The 18,205-nt window shown below is 39.8% G+C and overlaps 1 protein-coding gene across 4 annotated transcripts in view; it reads left to right on the top strand.

The window, feature by feature from the left end:
- Positions 1–12,262, top strand: part of gjc2 (gap junction protein gamma 2) — a 191,775-nt gene extending 179,513 nt beyond the window's left edge. For all 4 annotated transcript variants that reach the window (XM_060825172.1, XM_060825175.1, XM_060825173.1 and 1 more), the window contains one exon: positions 10,331–12,262. In XM_060825172.1, the coding sequence (XP_060681155.1) occupies positions 10,351–11,583 (1,233 nt within the window). In that variant the 5' untranslated portion in view covers positions 10,331–10,350 and the 3' untranslated portion in view covers positions 11,584–12,262. The remainder of the gene's footprint in view (positions 1–10,330) is intronic.
- The last annotated feature ends 5,943 nt before the right edge of the window (positions 12,263–18,205 follow it).

The raw sequence follows: 18,205 nt of genomic DNA, 5'->3' as shown, positions 1-18,205 counted from the left end.
GATTATTTCTGTTTTCATCAGACAAACTTTGGTGTTATTTGTGATGTTACTAATCTTTATCTTTTCAACTCTCACACTTTGCTGAGAAGTACCAAACTACCTTTTGGTAAAATGGTTTAAATTCATACTGCTTCTGGAAATAAAAATGGACAAGCATCTTTCTATCATGATTTCCAGAAAGATGCAAAATTAAGATTATTGATAGTTTCTGACCAGTATAACAAAATTTTAGGATCTAACAATTCCTCAAGGAATAATTACAAAGAGAGGATAAGATGAGAGCCTATTTCTTTGGCAAGCTGTTGTACTCATTCCAAAATGTCAAATATGTAGATACATTAGGCTTAATTTTCCCAGTCCCTGAATGATGGTAGTGGCGAGCCAGTTGGGAAAGTATGGCAAGATTAGAAAAATTAGAAATAAAGTTCAATTTTGAAACTTTAAACAGTGCAATGAGATTCTCACAAATGAGCGATGAGAGGTATGTGTGTACGTTACTAGCATCTCATTATTACTTATTCTCACTTAATTTAAATGCAGTTTTCTATTCTCCTATGTGGTGCAGAGAAACTAGACAGCGACAATTCCTGACATGAAAATCAGGCCAATCCAGCTTGTTACTTATATCTCCAGGCAGCAGTCCCAAATAACTCAAGCCAGCTACATGGTTAGGGTTAGGAGTTCCATCTCCATAGAGTCTAGGGAGTGGACCATGATCAGTCCTGCAGGTCCATTGCAACCAGAGAAGCGTTTAATGATAAGTCAGTAAACAGCTGCACAGAGATTAGGAGTGTGGTCTCTCATCATTGGGACTTTCCTTCCACATGGGTCAGGAGAGTGACCATGGTCAATCCTGAACAATGACAAGGTGTTAAGGTACACTAGATGTAATGGAAAGAGTAGCACTGTCTCAGATCGAGTTCAAACATGTTTTGACACTAAAGATGCATACCCTGGATAGCTTGATTCTTGTAGCTGGGTTTACAATGATAGTTGATCAGACAGGCTATAGTGTGAAGTGGCAATACATTTATGAATATGAGCTTCTATTTCATAAGAATCCCTACAGTGTAGAAGCAGGCCAATTTGGCCCAACAAGCCCACACTGACCCTCCAAAGAGTATCCCACCCAAACCTATACCCTATTATTCTACATTTCCCCTGACGAATGCACCTAACCTACATATCCCTGAACACTATAGGCAATTTAGCATGGCCAATACACCTAACCCTGCATACTTTTGGACTGTGGAAGGAAACTGGAACACCAGAAGGAAACCAAAGCAGACACTGGGAGAATGCGCAAATTCCACACAGACAATCGGCTAAGGCTGGAATTGAACCTGGGTCCCTGGCTCTGTGAGACAGCAGTGTTAACACCACACTCACAGGAATCCGATTCACTAGCGAGGAAGAAAAGGACAACCAACTCCCATTCCTAGACGTGATGGTACAGAAAACACCGAACGGAGAATTCACCACAAAGGTATACAGGAAAGCCACATACACAGACCAAGTCCTGAACTACGAAAGCAACCACCCCAACACACACAAAAGAAGTTGCATCAAGACACTATTCAAAAGAGCAACAACACACTGCAGCACACCAGAACTGCAAAAAGAGGAAGAAGAACACCTATACAATGTATTCGCCAAAAACGGATACCCGCGTAATTTCATCAACAGATGCCTAAGGGAAAGATAACGGAACGAGGACATGCCGCAACCCAAAGGACTAGTCACACTACCATACATCAAGAGCATTTCCAAACTGACAGCTGGACTACTGCGACCACTAGGACTCATAACAGCATACAAACCAATAGCCACTCTCAGACAACAACTCACCAGGACGAAGGACCTGATACCCAGCATGAGCAAAACCAATGTAGTGTACAAAATCCCATGCAAGGACTGCACAAAACACTACATAGGACAAACAGGAAGACAGCTAATGATCCACATCCATGAACACCAACTAGCCACGAAACGACACGACCAGCTATCCTTAGTAGCCACACACTCAGATGACAAGCAACTTGAGTTCGACTGGGCCAACACTACTATTATAGGACAAGCCAAACAGAGAACAGCCGGGGAATTCCTAGAGGCATGGCATTCATCCACAGATTCAATCAATAGGCACATCGACCTGGACCCAATATACCGGCCACTGCAACGGACAGCTGGAACTGACGACCGGAAGCGGCAGATACAAATCACCACAAATGCCGGAGGAAACATCACAGAAGCGCTTCACAGGAGGCTCCCAAACACTGAGGATGTCACCTAGACAGGGGACGAAACGTCTGCAACACAAATTCCCAGCTCGGCAAACAGAACCACAACAACGAGCACCCGAGCTACAAAACTTCTCACAAACTTTGAGCAGTGCTAACCGCTGAACTACAGGGCCACCCACATTTACTATGTGGGTGTTGCCTGTGCCATCTATGTGCCACTAAAAGCTTTTCTTCTTTTGATTGCTTCCCATTCTTGAAGGGTTATTCGTGGCTGGCAGGATTGCCTGGTACACATCTAGGCTTTAAATATGCTACAGATGGTTGAAATACTGGAATGTTCCTGCAGCAGTGAGTAAATCTGCTGCTGGTGAGCACCAAGCTGCACAGAAACGTGATATGTATCCGATGAGGAGATCTGCAGAAAATTGTCCAGATGACTCTTCAGACCTTACAGACAGAAACCCTCTGTGAAGCTCCATGAAATTGACACACAGTCAATCTTTGGTAAAATTCAGCTCTTAGATACTTATGTCATTCATTAATACATTTCATTAATCTGTACAACAATGTACTGTTTTACATGCTGCAGGGCTCCTATTTAGATAATGATTAGATTAATTCTCTACAAGTCCACACTGACCCTCCGAAGCACAACCCACCCCCCTCTGATTAATGCATCTAACACTATGGTCAATTTAACATGGCCAGTTCACCTGACCTGTGACTGTGGGAGGAAACTCACGCAGACATGGGGCAATTGTGCAAACTCCACACATACAGTCGCCTGAGGCTGGGATGGAACCTGGGACCGTGGTGCTGTGAGGCAGCAGTGCTAACCACTGAGCCACCATGTCGCCCTGTTTTTTTTGAGGAGAAACAAAAACTGGAGCTCCAACCTGCCAGCTCAGCACCACCCTCATGACTTGTTCCACCTGCCAATCTTTGTTCCCACCCTCTGTATCTGTACCACCCTCTTCTCCGACCTTTCACCTTCATTCCATCCTCCATCCACCTATTGTACCTTCTCCCCAGCCCCACCCCCCCTCCCATTTGTCTCTCCACCCTGGAGACTCCTGGCCTCATTCCTGATGAAGGGTTTTTGCCCGAAATATCGATTTTCCTGCTCCTCGGATGTTGCCTGACCAGCTGTGCTTTTCCAGCACCACTCTAATCTAGACTGCGATCTCCAGCATCTGCAGTCCTCACTTTCGCCTAGTTTATTTTCCAGCTTACCAAAAATATGACAGGTTGAAGTTTACCAGCCCATTGAGGATGAAATGGTGTGGGTGGTACAATTAAATGTCTTCTCACTGTCAAGCCATTTTTCAAGCGTGAGAAAGGTAGCAGATGAGCCGCATGCCAAAATTGAGTTGCTTATTGACTAAATAAGACCCAGGTCATGCCTCTGTGGCTATCAGCTGCATTGGAAGGGAGCTGTGGCGTGGAAGATGAGGACCACATTTTCGATGCTCTTTGACCCGGAGGACAATGGCCACCCCTGTGATAACAGTACCCCACAACCCCCAAGCCCTGGCAATCCTCAGCCCCATTTACGGAACCGGCCATCAATGCAAGCACACCCTTCAAGTATAGCCTGAGCAATGACCATTGCTATCATTGGTGCTGCTGAACTGCCAGCATCTCTCGACAGGCTATCATCCTTAACAGGAATGGTAGTTGCCACTTAATCACACCAGGTCCCACTGCGTGCAGGGTCAACCTCTCATTTTTGGCCCCAAAAGCCTCTCTGCAATTTTTGGCTCTTCGTAATATCATTGTTCAGATATCACTGTGGGTCTTCTTCCTCCCAGAATGCAAAATATTTTGTTTAAATTTAGAAAAGTACAGAACAGGTTCCGTTAAATGTTGCTTTGGGACTAAACTGGTAAGGAGTAATTGAGGACTGCAGATGCTGGAGATCAGAGTCGAGAGTATGTTGCTGGAAAAGCACAGCAGGTCAGACAGCACCCGAGGAGCAGGAGAATCGACGTTTTGGGCAACAGCCCTTCATCAGCCCTTCCTGATGAAGGGCTCTTGTCCGAAACGCCGATTCTCCTGCTCCTCAGATGCTGTCTGACCTGCTGTGCTTTTCCAGCACCACACTCTCGATTCTAAACTGGTAAGGTCCAACTGTTTGTGCAGAGCTTGGCTTGAAGACAGTCAAATTAGTACAGTGTCCTCAGGCTAGAGAGAATTATTGAGCTGGCATTCCAGCTGGAGGTTGCTACCCAGGACCCCTTTTGAAAAGTGTGCCAAGTGGAGATATAATTTTGTCTTGGCTATATTGGTGTCTGCTATTTTAAAACCTCCTCAGCATTCACTGGCGAGACTCTCATGTGGAGAACACCATGTGTACATACCAAGGTGCATTAGCACCATCAGTGCTTTTGGATTTGTATATGATTCGCTGCCTTAAGGAAGGGAGAAGTAGCAGCAGGATAAAAGTTTTTAAAAATTGAAAGCCATCACTAAAAAATGAACAGAGGAAAATAATTCTAAATTGGTCAAATTTCACTTATCTTAAATATCCATTTTAAGAATTTTGAAAACTGATGAGGAAAATACTGTTTATATAAACTAGTACCCTTTTAGTAGAGTAACATACCAGGTGCATTGGCTGGACTCTGTATGCTGTAGCCATTACTCCCAAGTTCTACTCCAAAATTGCAGCCTTCTGTAAGATTCCTTACAATGCATATAGAAGATCAAAGTTATTTTAACACCTTATTTTGTAAAAGTCCGCTGTTGAAATTATTATTTATCTACTAATTGAGAAACACTGATATTTCACCAGTGAAAAATTCTTTGACCACACAGCTGTTTCTCAGCACATTGAACTTGCATCATGTAACCTAAAAATTAATGTTTTGAAGCCCCTCTCCAATATTTTTTCCTTTTTTTTAGCACATTGACCCTAACTTCTCAATCCTGCAGATTCTGGATATCCTCTGCTGTCTTGATCCAAGAGTCTTTACCTTATGTATAATCCCAATGAGATTTTGGCAGCTCTTTTACTAGAGTGGGCATCACAGCTGAACCAGTCTTTACATGGCATCAAAACATATGTACTTTGCATCAAGAGTCAGTGTGAAGTAGCTCTTTTTGGAGCTGGAACAGGCATGATGGGTCGAATGGCCTCCTTCTGCTTTGTAAAATTCAATGATTCTGTGAAGCAGATGCCTTGTCTGATGTTACCTCTCAGTAGATTTGTTGTCAAATTGAACATGAACCAAAACTTGATAGTAGGCTATTGAGGACACAAAAAGCACCTGTGTTAACAGAAGTACTTGGAAGGAGACAGTTCCTTGAAAAATAATGCCTCATGAATTATCATTTTGTTTTGAAGTGTCCAAATTCATCTCCAAATTAAAAGCTTTGGCAAAGACCATAATAAAGACAATGTTTTTCACCACCTATTTAGCAATGGAGATAAGTAGGTGTATAGGAGGTTACAACTGATAAGAGTCAGCTGGACCAAGTGAAAAGAATGCTGCCAAGAATTTCCATTTTTGTTCTCCCAATCAGTCAGCTTGTAGAATCGGAGAAGCCAAGATACTATATAAACAGCAGTTTTGTCAATGATACAGGGTACATGTTATGTTGGTTAATCAGCCAAATTGCAAAAGTGATTGTGTCTTGTTAATTGTGACTGTTAGCTGTAAAGAATTGCCGGACATCAAAAGGCTTTTAAAATATTGTATAAAAGCAACTTCCCTTGCTACATTGTCATGATTTTGATTGTACAATTGCATTTAAATCGTATTTTTATAGAGGTGGAATTATTACGGCACAGATGGAAGCTGACCACCCCATCAAAACCATGTTGGCTCTCTGCAGAGCAATCTAATCAGTCCCATAGAACATAGAACATAGAAGGATACAGCGCAGTACAGGCCCTTCGGCCCTCGATGTTGCGCCGACCGAATCCTACCTAACCTATACTAGCCCAATAACTTCCAAATGCCTATCCAATGCCCGCTTAAATGACCATAAAGAAGGAGAGTTCACCACTGATACGGGCAGGGCATTCCATGAACTCACAACCCGCTGTGTGAAGAATCTACCCCTAACATCTGTCCTATACCTACCACCCCTTAATTTAAAGCTATGTCCCCTAGTAACACCTGACTCCATTAGCGGTAAAAGGTTCTTAGTATCTACCCTATCTAAACCCCTAATCATCTTATACACTTCTATCAGATCTCCCCTAAACCTTCTCTTCTCCAATGAGAACAGCCCCAAGTGCCTCAGCCTTTCCTCATAAGATTTTCCTACCATTCCAGGCAACATCCTGGTAAACCTCCTCTGCACTCGTTCTAAAGCTTCCACATCCTTCCTATAGTATGGCGACCAAAACTGCACACAATACTCCAGATGAGGCCTCACCAGAGTCTTATACAACTGCAACATGACCTCAGGACTCCGGAACTCAATTCCTCTGCCAATAAAGCCCAGTACACCATATGCCTTCCTCACAGCACTATTTACCTGGGTGGCAACTTTCAGAGATCTGTGTACATGGACACCAAGATCCCTCTGCTCATCCACACTACCAAGTAGCCTACCATTAGCCCAGTAATCCATCATCTTGTTATTCCTACCAAAGTGAACGACTTCGCACTTAGCTACATTGAATTCCATTTGCCACATTTCCGCCCAGCTCTGCAACTTATCTATATCCCGCTGTAACCTACCACTTCCTTCCTCACTATCCACAACTCCACCGACTTTTGTGTCATCCGCAAACTTGCTTACCCAGCTTTCAAGTCCTTCCTCTAGATCATTTATAAAGATAACAAAAAGCAATGGTCCCAAAACAGATCCTTGTGGTACACCGCTAGTAACTGCGCTCCAAGATGAACATAATCCATACTACCCTCTGTCTCCTTCCAGCCAGCCAATTCCTAATCCAAACCTCTAATGTATCCTCAATGCCATACCTCCGAAGTTTTAGCATTAGCCTACCATGGGGAACCTTATCGAACGCCTTACTAAAATCCATATACACAACATCTACTGCTTTACCCTCATCCACTTCCTTAGTCACCTTCTCAAAGAACTCAATAAGGTTTGTGAGGCACGACCTGCCCTTCACAAAACCATGCTGGCTATCCCTGATCACGTTATTCCTACCCAGATGTTCATAAATCTTATCCCTTACCATTCTCTCTAAGACTTTGCCCACCACTGAAGTCAGACTCACTGGCCTATAGTTACTAGGGCTATCCCTACTCCCTTTCTTGAACAATGGGACCACATTCGCTATCCTCCAGTCCTCTGGTACTATTCCCGTTGACAATGACGACATAAAAATCCAGGCCAATGGCTCTGCTATCTCCTCCCTAGCTTCCCATAGGATCCTGGGGTAAATGCCATCAGGCCCAGGAGACTTATCTATATTCATCCTTTCCAATATTCCCAAAACCTCTTCCCTGCATATTTTCAGGGCATCCATTCTAATTATTTGTGATTCCATATTCACATCAGCAACAGTGTCCCATTCCCCTTGCTCTATCCATGTCGCAATAAGTTTATTTTCCTCAAGTATCCATCTAGTTTCCTTATATCAAATCTTCTCTGAAGCTTCCTTGTTCCAAGGCGAATAATCCCAAATTCTCCAACCTAGCCAATCATTTTGATAAATCTTATCAACACCCTCTCAAGGACGCTTACATCTTACCTAAAATGTGGTGACCAGAACTAAGAGGAGAATTGATCAAAGTTTTAAAGTTCATGAGAGAGAGGGTAGAGGGTGAGAAACTGTTCCCACTCAAAAACAGATTAAGAGGGCAAAATAAGTAAATGGGACGTGAAAAGAAATTTCACAAAGCAAGTGGTTCAGTTTGGAGTGTGCTTTGTGGAAGAGTGATGGAAGTAGATTAAATTGGAGCATTCAAAAAGGTATTAGATAATTATTTACATCGAAATAATATGCAGGGGTTAACCTGTAAGGGCAAGGAAGAGGTGCTATGAATTCATGATACTCATTTGGAGAGTTGCTGCTGACTTGATGGGCTGAATAGATTTCTTCTGTACCATACAATTCTGTTTTTCTGTGATCAGAGCTTTAGAAAGGTTCAGCACAACATCCTTGCCATTGTACCTAGTTTCTATTTGCGAAGCCTATGATCCTATATGCTTTGCTAACTGATTTCTCCATCTGTTCTGCCATGTACAAAGTATTGGGTACATGACCTAGGTATCATTTAGTCTCTGTATGATCTTTAAAACTTCAGTTTTTAAAAAAATTCCCTCTTGCCAAAAGTATCACCTCACCTTCCTCGACCATTTCATCTGCGATTCACCTGCCCATTTTGTGAGCCAGTGTTCTCCCCTGTTTGATTGGTATCATCTTCACTGTCACCCTCACATCCAGATTTGGTGTCATTGGCAAATTTTAAAAATTTGTTCTGCATTCTGATACCCAAGTCATTTTTATAAATAACAAGGAAAGCATAGGATCATAGAATCCTTACAGTGTAGAAACAGGTCCTTCGGCCAAACAACTCAACACCGACCCTCCAAAGAGTAACCCATCCAGGCCCATTCCCCTATCCTGTTATCCTATATTTACCCCTGAACAATGCACCTAACCTAAACATCCTGAACACTATGGGCAATTTAGCATGGCCAATTCACCTAACCTGCACACCTTTGGATTGTAACCACGCAGACAATGCGCAAACTCACACAGACAGTCACCCAGGGCTGGAATCAAACCCGAGTACCTGGCACTGTGCTAACCACTGAGCCACTGTGCCACCCCAGTAATCCTATCATTGATTCTGTGCATATATAAGACTTTAGTCTGAAAACTTCTGTTTACCATAATACATTTTTTTCTGTCCTTAAGCCAATTTCTTATCCCAACTGACTCCAAACTGAGCACTACTTGAGAGATTCACACCTTGAAGATTCCCTTATCTGTTCCTATTTTTCTAGATGGCCCCATCTACTCTACTAAATCTAAATGATTTGTGGGATGATAATCTCTTTGAATAAATAATCCAGGAAATTTTAATCCCAATTGATATCTGCAGTTACTCCAGCTGCCCCTCAAACTCAGAAACCCTGATGTGGAACTTAAGCAGCTAGAGATACTACCTCAACATATGATTCTCCCAAGCTACATGGGCATAGAAATTGCGATCACACACCTCAGGTATCCACAACACAATCTAAAAAGAAAGTCTATTCCTCTTATACAATCCTATTAGTATTTTGTGTGAATTATTAACTTTAACTGGTGCTTCTGAATCTCCTCTTTAATTACTGAGAGTTAAAGTAACTGCCCCAGTTTAAAGAAAAAAGGAACTCACCAACCAATCGCTTACCCACTCAACTTATGCGGAGAGATAAACCAAGGTAATGTTTCAGCCTGTCTGATCACAAGTGCAGTAGATGGTAAAGAAAGTAAATTATATATCGGCCTTCGTAGTGAGAGAATTTGAGTACAGGAGCAAGGATATCTTGCTGTAATTGGTGGGACCACAGCTGGTGTATTGTGTGCAGTTTTGGTCTCATCTGAGGAAGAAGGTTCTGACAATGGAGGGAGTGCAACAAAGGTTTACCAGACTGGCACAGGACTCTGAGTTTCTCATGAGTTTAACACGTCATGAACATGTGTTAATTTAGTTTTAAGTCTTGGTGATGATGTTCTTTCCTTTGAATCAGAAGCTTGTAAAGTTGAGTCCCTTATCGAGGCTTTCAGCACATCATTAGACTTAGGTTTCCGTGCAAGTTTTGAGGGAGTGCTGTGTTGTACTTCAAATGAGATATGAAATCCAGGCTAAAGAAGAGCTGGAATTCTCTGTGCAATATTTCCACAAAATGATCAGCTATTCAAACATTTTGACAATCACATTTGTTTTACAAAACAATGACCTTAAAAATAATTCATTGGGTGTGAAGTGTTTTAGGACATCCTAATGTTGTGAAGATGCTATACTTTTTACAGAAAATTCAGACTAAGAGGATTTACTAAGTCTTCACATTCTGGATTCTAAGCTTACAATTTAATATATTTAATTCTTGTGTTAAGCACTTGGTTAATGGATTAAGTCTTTAATATTTTTGTTCTATTGCAGATATTAGATGAGGAGTTCTTATGACAAATATGAGCTGGGCCTTTTTAACACGTCTTCTTGAAGAAATCCACAATCATTCCACCTTTGTTGGCAAGGTATGGCTCACGGTGCTGATTATTTTCCGCATTGTGCTGACTGCAGTTGGAGGGGAGTCTATATATTCTGATGAACAGAGCAAATTTGTCTGTAACACCAAACAGCCTGGGTGTGAGAATGTCTGCTATGATGCATTTGCACCTCTCTCCCATGTGAGGTTCTGGGTTTTTCAGATCATCATGATATCTACCCCGTCTATAATGTACCTTGGCTATGCCATCCACAAGATTGCCAGATCCACTGAAGAAGAAAAGAGAAACAAGTTTTTCAAGAAGAAGAAACTGCCAACAGTACGATGGCAAGTCCATCATAATTCAGAACAAACAGAGGACGAAGATGAGGAAGAGCCAATGATCAATGAAACAGAAAGTGAGAAAAAAGTCAGTAGCAATGAAAAGCATGATGGAAGGCGACGCATCTTGCAAGAAGGTCTGATGAAAATGTACGTTTTCCAGTTGATTTTCAGGGCTATATTTGAGGTGGCTTTCCTTTTGGGACAATATTTTCTGTATGGATTTGAAGTTGATCCATCCTATGTCTGTACTAGAAATCCCTGTCCTCATACTGTGGACTGCTTTGTCTCAAGACCTACTGAGAAGACGGTCTTCCTCATTGTAATGTATGTAGTCAGCTGTCTTTGCCTAATTCTTAATATCTGTGAGATGTTCCATCTGGGCTTTGGAACCATCAGAGATATAATCCGTAGCAAACGGCATAATCAGAACAACATGAGACCTTTCCCTTACCATTATCCTCGGAACATTCCATCATCGCCACCAGGATACAATCTGGTGGTCAAATCGGACAAGTCCACCAAGGTTCCAAATGGCCTTATGGCTCATGAGCAAAACTTAGCTAATGTAGCCCAAGAGCAACAGCCCACAAGTCCAGATGACAACATCCCACCTGACTTGGCCAGGCTCCACAAACACCTGAAAGATGCCCAGGAGCAGTTAGATATTGCTTTTCAGAGTTATAACAGTCAAGAGAATGCTCACAAATCCAGGACCAGCAGCCCAACATCAGGAGGTACTATAGTGGAGCAAAACCGTGTCAACACTGCTCATGAGAAACAGGGTGCTAAGCCCAAACCTGTCTCAGAGAAAGGCAGCTCCAGTAGCAAATCTGGAGATGGAAAAACATCCGTTTGGATTTAACTTCTGTTTATAGTCAATTAAGTTTACAATAGTCCCTTAAAAAAAGGCAGTAGCCACTTTCTGCACATTTTACTACAGTCTGCTTTATCTTAGATAACCAGCATAATAACAATATGGCTCCTTGGTTGTCAGAATTGTTGGACAAGGCTCCAAGCATGAAATCTGGTTCAATGACGGTGCAAAATAGAAAATTGATACCAGATGCCAGATGGTGGTGTTCCTGATTTCCTAGCCATCGAAATCAATGACTACAAACTGAGAGGCCCATAAATCATTTTTAGAAATTGTTTTACTAATCATTTGGTCCTATTGAACAAAGCTTTATGTTGGGCTCATAGTGCTGTCTCAACTTTCCCTAAACCACTAGGTATCTGCTCGTACTCAACACCAAAATGGGGTAACGTCTAGAGTTCCTGCATTAAGAATGCATGCATTTGTGGTGACAAAGATTATAGTTGTTTTCATTTGAAAATTTAAACAGTTTTTGGGTCGCTATTAATCTCCTTTACCTGATTCACTTTGTGCCTCTTTCACAGGAGACAAGCCATTGACTCCTTTATGGCTACAAAGGGATTAGACTGCAATTATCATTTTACTTTCTTGTCCAATTTCATTTAGTAGCCATTTCACCTTATAGTAATGGGTTGGTTCAAAATGTCAGAACTTTGATGAACTGTAACAGGGAAATATAAATATTTATATGCTTTCGAAAAGACAAACTGTCTAGCCACATTGTTTTGTTGTCCTTTGTCTTGCTAAAGAAAAAAGACCCTGTCCAATACTCTTTTACTTTCTTTTGGTTAAAAAAGTAGGACAATTTCATCCTGTATTGCTCTTTTCTCAAGTTTTGTCGACTTGCTGCATTTCTTTAACCTTGGCAAAATGATCTCATCTTTTAATATGACCATTTCGTTGATAAAGTAGTTTCATTTTCAAAGAAAATCAAATATATCTTAACAAATTTAAACAAAAAGCTATGCAATTTTGTCACAAAGGCACATGGGTTGTAGGACATTTGACATCTTCCCCAAGCAACATCAGAAGTGTTTGTGTAGAAACATCTGTAGATTGCACATTCTCTCCTTTATGATTAAGGATTGAGGAAATTATATGAACAAGTGTTGATGGGAAGAGGGGTTGGGAAGTGCAAGTTTTTTATTTAAAAAAAGGGCAGACAAATTCCAAGGAAAGTTGCCATTGTCTTAAAATGCCATTTTAGAATTTTGGTTCTGGAGCAGCTTTTTCAAACAATGGTTGGCGAAGTGCATTAACCCTAATTCAGGTCCCTCTAATAATAACCGATTTGTACGCTGCATTTGAAAATGAAGGCTTATGCTACACTGCACTTCAGCCTCAAGCGACAGTTGAAACTATACACTGAACAAGTGTTGTTGTTTCCTATTCCAACTGTCCATGTGACCAGGAAAAACAAATCCAAATTGTTTAAGAATTAATCTGTTTGAAACTCTAACTTGCAAAAGAGTTTTAAAATTCTGACTTGCAAAAATCCTAATTAGAAACAGAAAATGTTTGAAATGCACAGCTGGCCAAATATAAAACTTTATAGTGTAGAAGAACACACTTGTGCTGGCTCTGCTTAGTTCCAGCCCAGTACCAGATGTTTGAAGTGTGATCCTTCATCATAATGTATGACGGTATTGTGAAGGCAAATTGAAATAGATTTACAGAAGCAAAAAATGATGACATCAATAATGTTTCATGTACATAAAGTTCAAAAATCATTAGCTGCATGAGTTTGAGCAGAGGATTAATTAGCTCTTGAAAGTTACTGCCCAGAATGACCAGGATAAACTGCTCTTCTGCATGATAACTGAATCCCATAAGGCAATGTCATGTGTGTTCCATTGCAATTCAAACAAATTTTGTTTATCAAAACCTCAGTTTATTTCACGTCATGTTAGATGATATAAAACATATAACTAATCTTTGCCCAAGTTATTTGCCAGCTTGTTGTGTGGAAGCTCAGTTTTCAGGGAGTCAGGAGTATAATCCATTGTTGGTGTCAAAATAATGCCCAATCATGTAATGTCCACACAGTGAAATTAGCAACCTGCTGAATAGTTAACTTATTTTTATTGTGAATAGTTACACCTTTGTTTATCAGATGATACTTTTAGTCGCCTGGTCTCCTTAGGTTGTTCAGTAGGTAAGACCAAGAAGTCAGTTGCTCCTTGCTCCTCAACCTCCTCACACATTTCTTTGAACCAGTTAGTAAACTTACAGGATTGCCAGGGGTTAGCTTTATCTTGAGAGAAAATCCTGATTTCTATTTCTCCCTGCCCTTCATTCGGTTAAAGTTGAAGGTTTTCCCTTAAGATATATCCACAATGCAGCCAAGATCAGGAACTGAGTAGCTGGCAGAATTGTATCTCCAGCCAGCAATGTTCTGTGCAACACTGGGCATCAGGCTTCCCAATTTAAAAATTATGTTGATGTATTTAGATTGTTTTGACAGGAAAATAAATCATACTTGGTGTACCAGACTATTCAGTTTATCACAATGAATAATGCAGAATGTACATTATTGCGTTTCATTCCCAATTCAGAACTTTTTATATTTCAATTATTGATTAATAAATACTTCGTTCTTTCACTTCTCTCTGTGACTAATATCACAACATGATATGTTCCTAATCCAAGAACTGGGCCTGGAAATATAGCTAAGCTGTCCTCTTGAGAATTGGCTTGACCTGCTGTGCTTTTCTAACACTTTTTCTTTATATTTCTGATTTACTTATTTATCCTTAAATCTATACCATTATTTATTGATTAAAAGACAAATATAGCCCTTTAGGTGTCTGGTAGAGATAATGGGACAGTGAATGGATTGAATGGAAATAAACATTAGTTTATGAGCTTTGAACAACAGTCATCAGAGAACAAATGTATATTTGTAATACGTTGCCCAGTTGAAACTATCATGCGCTGTGAACTTTACTTTCCAATGCACTGAAAATCAGGATTGTTTGCTTGTTTGGCACTTCTCATTTATAGACTGTATAACAGTTCTTGTTTTAAACATATTCTTTCTACTAAGTGCCTTAGCTCATGAAAATAAATTCTTTAGATGTAAATTTTTATGATGAAAAATGACAGTACAAAACAGTAACTGCATTCTTAGATCTAGAGTGTTTGCATTTTTATCATAGAAAGTAATGTTTATACATCAGATGGGATTTTGAAAAGAAATCTGAACTCAATGGCTTAGCTAACTATTTGTAGCTCAGATTTTTTACGTAAATACAGTAATCATTTCTAATATTACACACAAATGCTGGAAAGGCACAGTAGATTGATCAGGATCTGGAAGAAATAGATTAATGTTTCAGGTAAGACAGTACATATACAGCAAGTCACTTTTTGGATTTACAGCATTTTGTAGTTTTATATCTACAGTATATATTATGTAAATGTTATCTTTATGACATGTATTTTGTACATAATCTGCACATATTCAATTGTAGGTTACCTGAAAGTAAAGATGAAGAAACTTCAATCCAGTTCTGACGAAGGGTCACTGGACCTGAAATGTTAATACTGCTTTCTATCTACAGATGCTACCAGATATGCTGAGATTTTCCAGCAATGTCTGTTTTTTAAACCACAATCTATGCTGGCTTGAATCGAGCTGGGTCAGGTCTGGGCTAAGAATTTCAGAAGTTGCCTGAAGGAGGTAGAAAACAAAAAGCTATTCTTTGTATTATTAGCATACAGACATTTGGCATATTTCTTTGGCACTTCTAAGTTAGTTAGTCCCTCTGATTAGACGTGGAATGTCATAAAATGCACTAAACATTCATATGCTAACATTGCAAAGACTAATGTTTAAGTTATAGATAATGGGATCCCATGGGATATGAACAAACAAGCTTTAACATTTTTATCAAAAACTCTTCTGTTGACAATGGCTGTTTTTTTTCCCACTTCTGTAATCATTAGACCATTGGTGAGTTGTGAAATGGTAACCTCTGTCACCAGGTCTTGTAGAATTAAAATTAGGACATCTCCTAAGCCAGAAGGATCAAGAGTATAACTCCACTCCACCCTGAACTAGTTTACCCACTGAACTGACGGTGGCTAGGCTGCAATAATTGATCTCAACATTCCAAGGTTAAGGGACGAGAAAATTCAAATTGGAATCTTTTTGCTGATCACTATTGAATGATCCCCTGCTGCAAAAACACATTCAACTGTAACTTCCTCTGTAATTGAATAATATATCGACATTCACTATCTAATTTTATCTGTCTATAATGATTGCTTACGTGATGTATTGGAAATTTCAAGGAATTATATTTGAACATGCTTAGAGAATGGTGGGAGAACCAAACCCTTACTAGTTGATGTAACTGTTTTCAGACAGAAACTAAGCATCTTTATTTACTATTTCATGAAATTTAGCATCATTGGTAAGGCTATCATTTATTGTCCATGCCTAATTGTTCTTGGAATTGAATGTCTTGCTAGGCCATTTCAGAGTGCAGTTAAAGTATATTGCTATGGATCTGGAGTTACCTACAGGCCAGACCAGGTGAGGACAGCAGACTTCCTTCTCTAAAGGGCATTAATGACTTAGATTTTATGTGGATTGCAGAGAGATCATAGCTATATCATTGAAGCATCTTTTTTTCTGAGTCATCTGTTGTTGTTGTTGCCTTAAACATTCAAGAAATGTAGAAAATATTTAATACAATTGAACATGGTTTAAGTCACTTTCCATGGCCCTTTTTCAAGCAGTAACGAATGCAAATTTCTTGAGAAATCAGATTTTTTTTTAAACACAATCCTTATTTATATCAAGAATTTGATGTAGTTATAGTCATGCATTTTCTTCAAAAACAGAGAAAATGTTAACATGAACTGATCAACATTGGGAGAAGAAATAAAATATAGATAATTTGCTATTGAAATAGAATAGTTCATTGTTAATTTGTGCTCATATAGAGATGATTAATAGAGATGATTATATTAGTGGTACACTGTTAAGTAGATTCTACTTAAAATGTAAATGTACTAGTGGCTAGTTCAATATGCTAGAGTATGAAGTCAAATTACAGCAAAAAGTTTAACAGTATAGTAGAATTGAAAAGAAGCATTTGCCACTTAAAGGGCATGATAGTCAATATGAGTGGTTCCGTGTGATTTCTTATTTAGGATTTTGTTCTTTTGATACACTGAAATTGGGAACAATTGTTGAGAAATTTAGCCATTTGAGATTGTGACCTAAGGTTGAGCAATGTCAAAGCAGCCAGACAGCACAAATGTAAAACTTATGGTGGAGTTCAGCTATTTTGAATGTGTACAGGCCCAGAAGCTGGCAGTAATTACTGCTGGTGCCACTCGAACATTGAGTATCCTGGTAAGGAGAATCACATAATTAATTTTATATAAATGGCCAAAACCAGTTTTACACTAACTGTCCATTATTATAGAAACTCCTAATTTTCATAACTATTGAAATCAAGCAGGTGGGTGATCTGCTTCACCAATCAGACTCTACAAACGTTAAGAATTTGGATGTAAACCATTTTGACATCTTATAGAGTCATGTTTCTATAGTGAGAATGTTCCTTGTGCATGTCAAAAAGACGATTGAATTATTCTCAATTTGCTTAACTGTATAGGATCTGAAATTCCCCAAAGTTGCCCTGCTGTATTACCAGGCCTTTAGCAGGAGATGGACAGGACATCAGAGAAGTGGCTGTTTTCTGTCATGTGTTTTTTTGACATTTCTACCCACCTCCCAATTCTGGCAGTGGAGTTTCCAGTGAAAATTATACATTTTAGTCTATAAAACTAAATTGTTGTGCAACACATTCAGTGGCTGTAAACAAAAAGTGCTACAAAACTCCACTTCTGCTCAGCTCATGATCAACACACCTTCAGTGTTAATTCCATATAAGATGCAGGTGTACTAGGGAATCCCATAAGCTACCAGTTGCCTGTGGCTATGCAGAGAGCTCAGGGATTGTTAGGTCCCTTGTCTGTTCCCCTTTGGTAAAAGAAAGCTCAATGTGCCCTTCCAATCTCTTAAGGTGAAAAATAGTTGTAAAGTTAAAACAACAAATCTAACCAAGGTCCAAATCTGAACCCCTCCTAGCACCCCCAACACAGCCCAATACTGAACTACTGTTTCTGAGATAAGCATATTTCTTCCTTCACATTGTTTCAGTCTCCTATTTTACATCAGACTGCTGTGATGAATTCCTAATGTGAAGAGCCCTTCTTAGCTCTGTCCTTTTGACTTCTTCACCTTTGTTTAGGAAAGTAGGATGCTGTTTCCTAAAACAAGAGCAATGGAATAGTTTTGTATGACAAGTGTATCCAAATACTGACCAAGTTTACACCTTTTTGGTGAACTCTGATTGAACTTTGAACTGGAATCCACAACAATCCTCCAGCTGTGTCAAATCTGCGCTCTTGGGTCCAGAATTGCAATCCAGAGCAACACTTGAGTAATTCTAAGTTCCTGAAGTTGAAATGTGCTTTATTAAGGGTACATCTTGGGCAAACAGAAAATCTAAGTTAGCTCCATTAAATTATTAATTACCCACTTATATAAGAATAATCTTAATAACGACATTCACCCATGATACAAATT

Source organism: Hemiscyllium ocellatum, chromosome 5, assembly GCF_020745735.1.
Source record: "Hemiscyllium ocellatum isolate sHemOce1 chromosome 5, sHemOce1.pat.X.cur, whole genome shotgun sequence".
NCBI classification, from domain to species: domain Eukaryota; kingdom Metazoa; phylum Chordata; class Chondrichthyes; order Orectolobiformes; family Hemiscylliidae; genus Hemiscyllium; species Hemiscyllium ocellatum.
The sequence above is the reverse complement of the archived record's forward strand: the minus strand, read 5'-3'. Positions and strand labels throughout refer to the sequence as shown.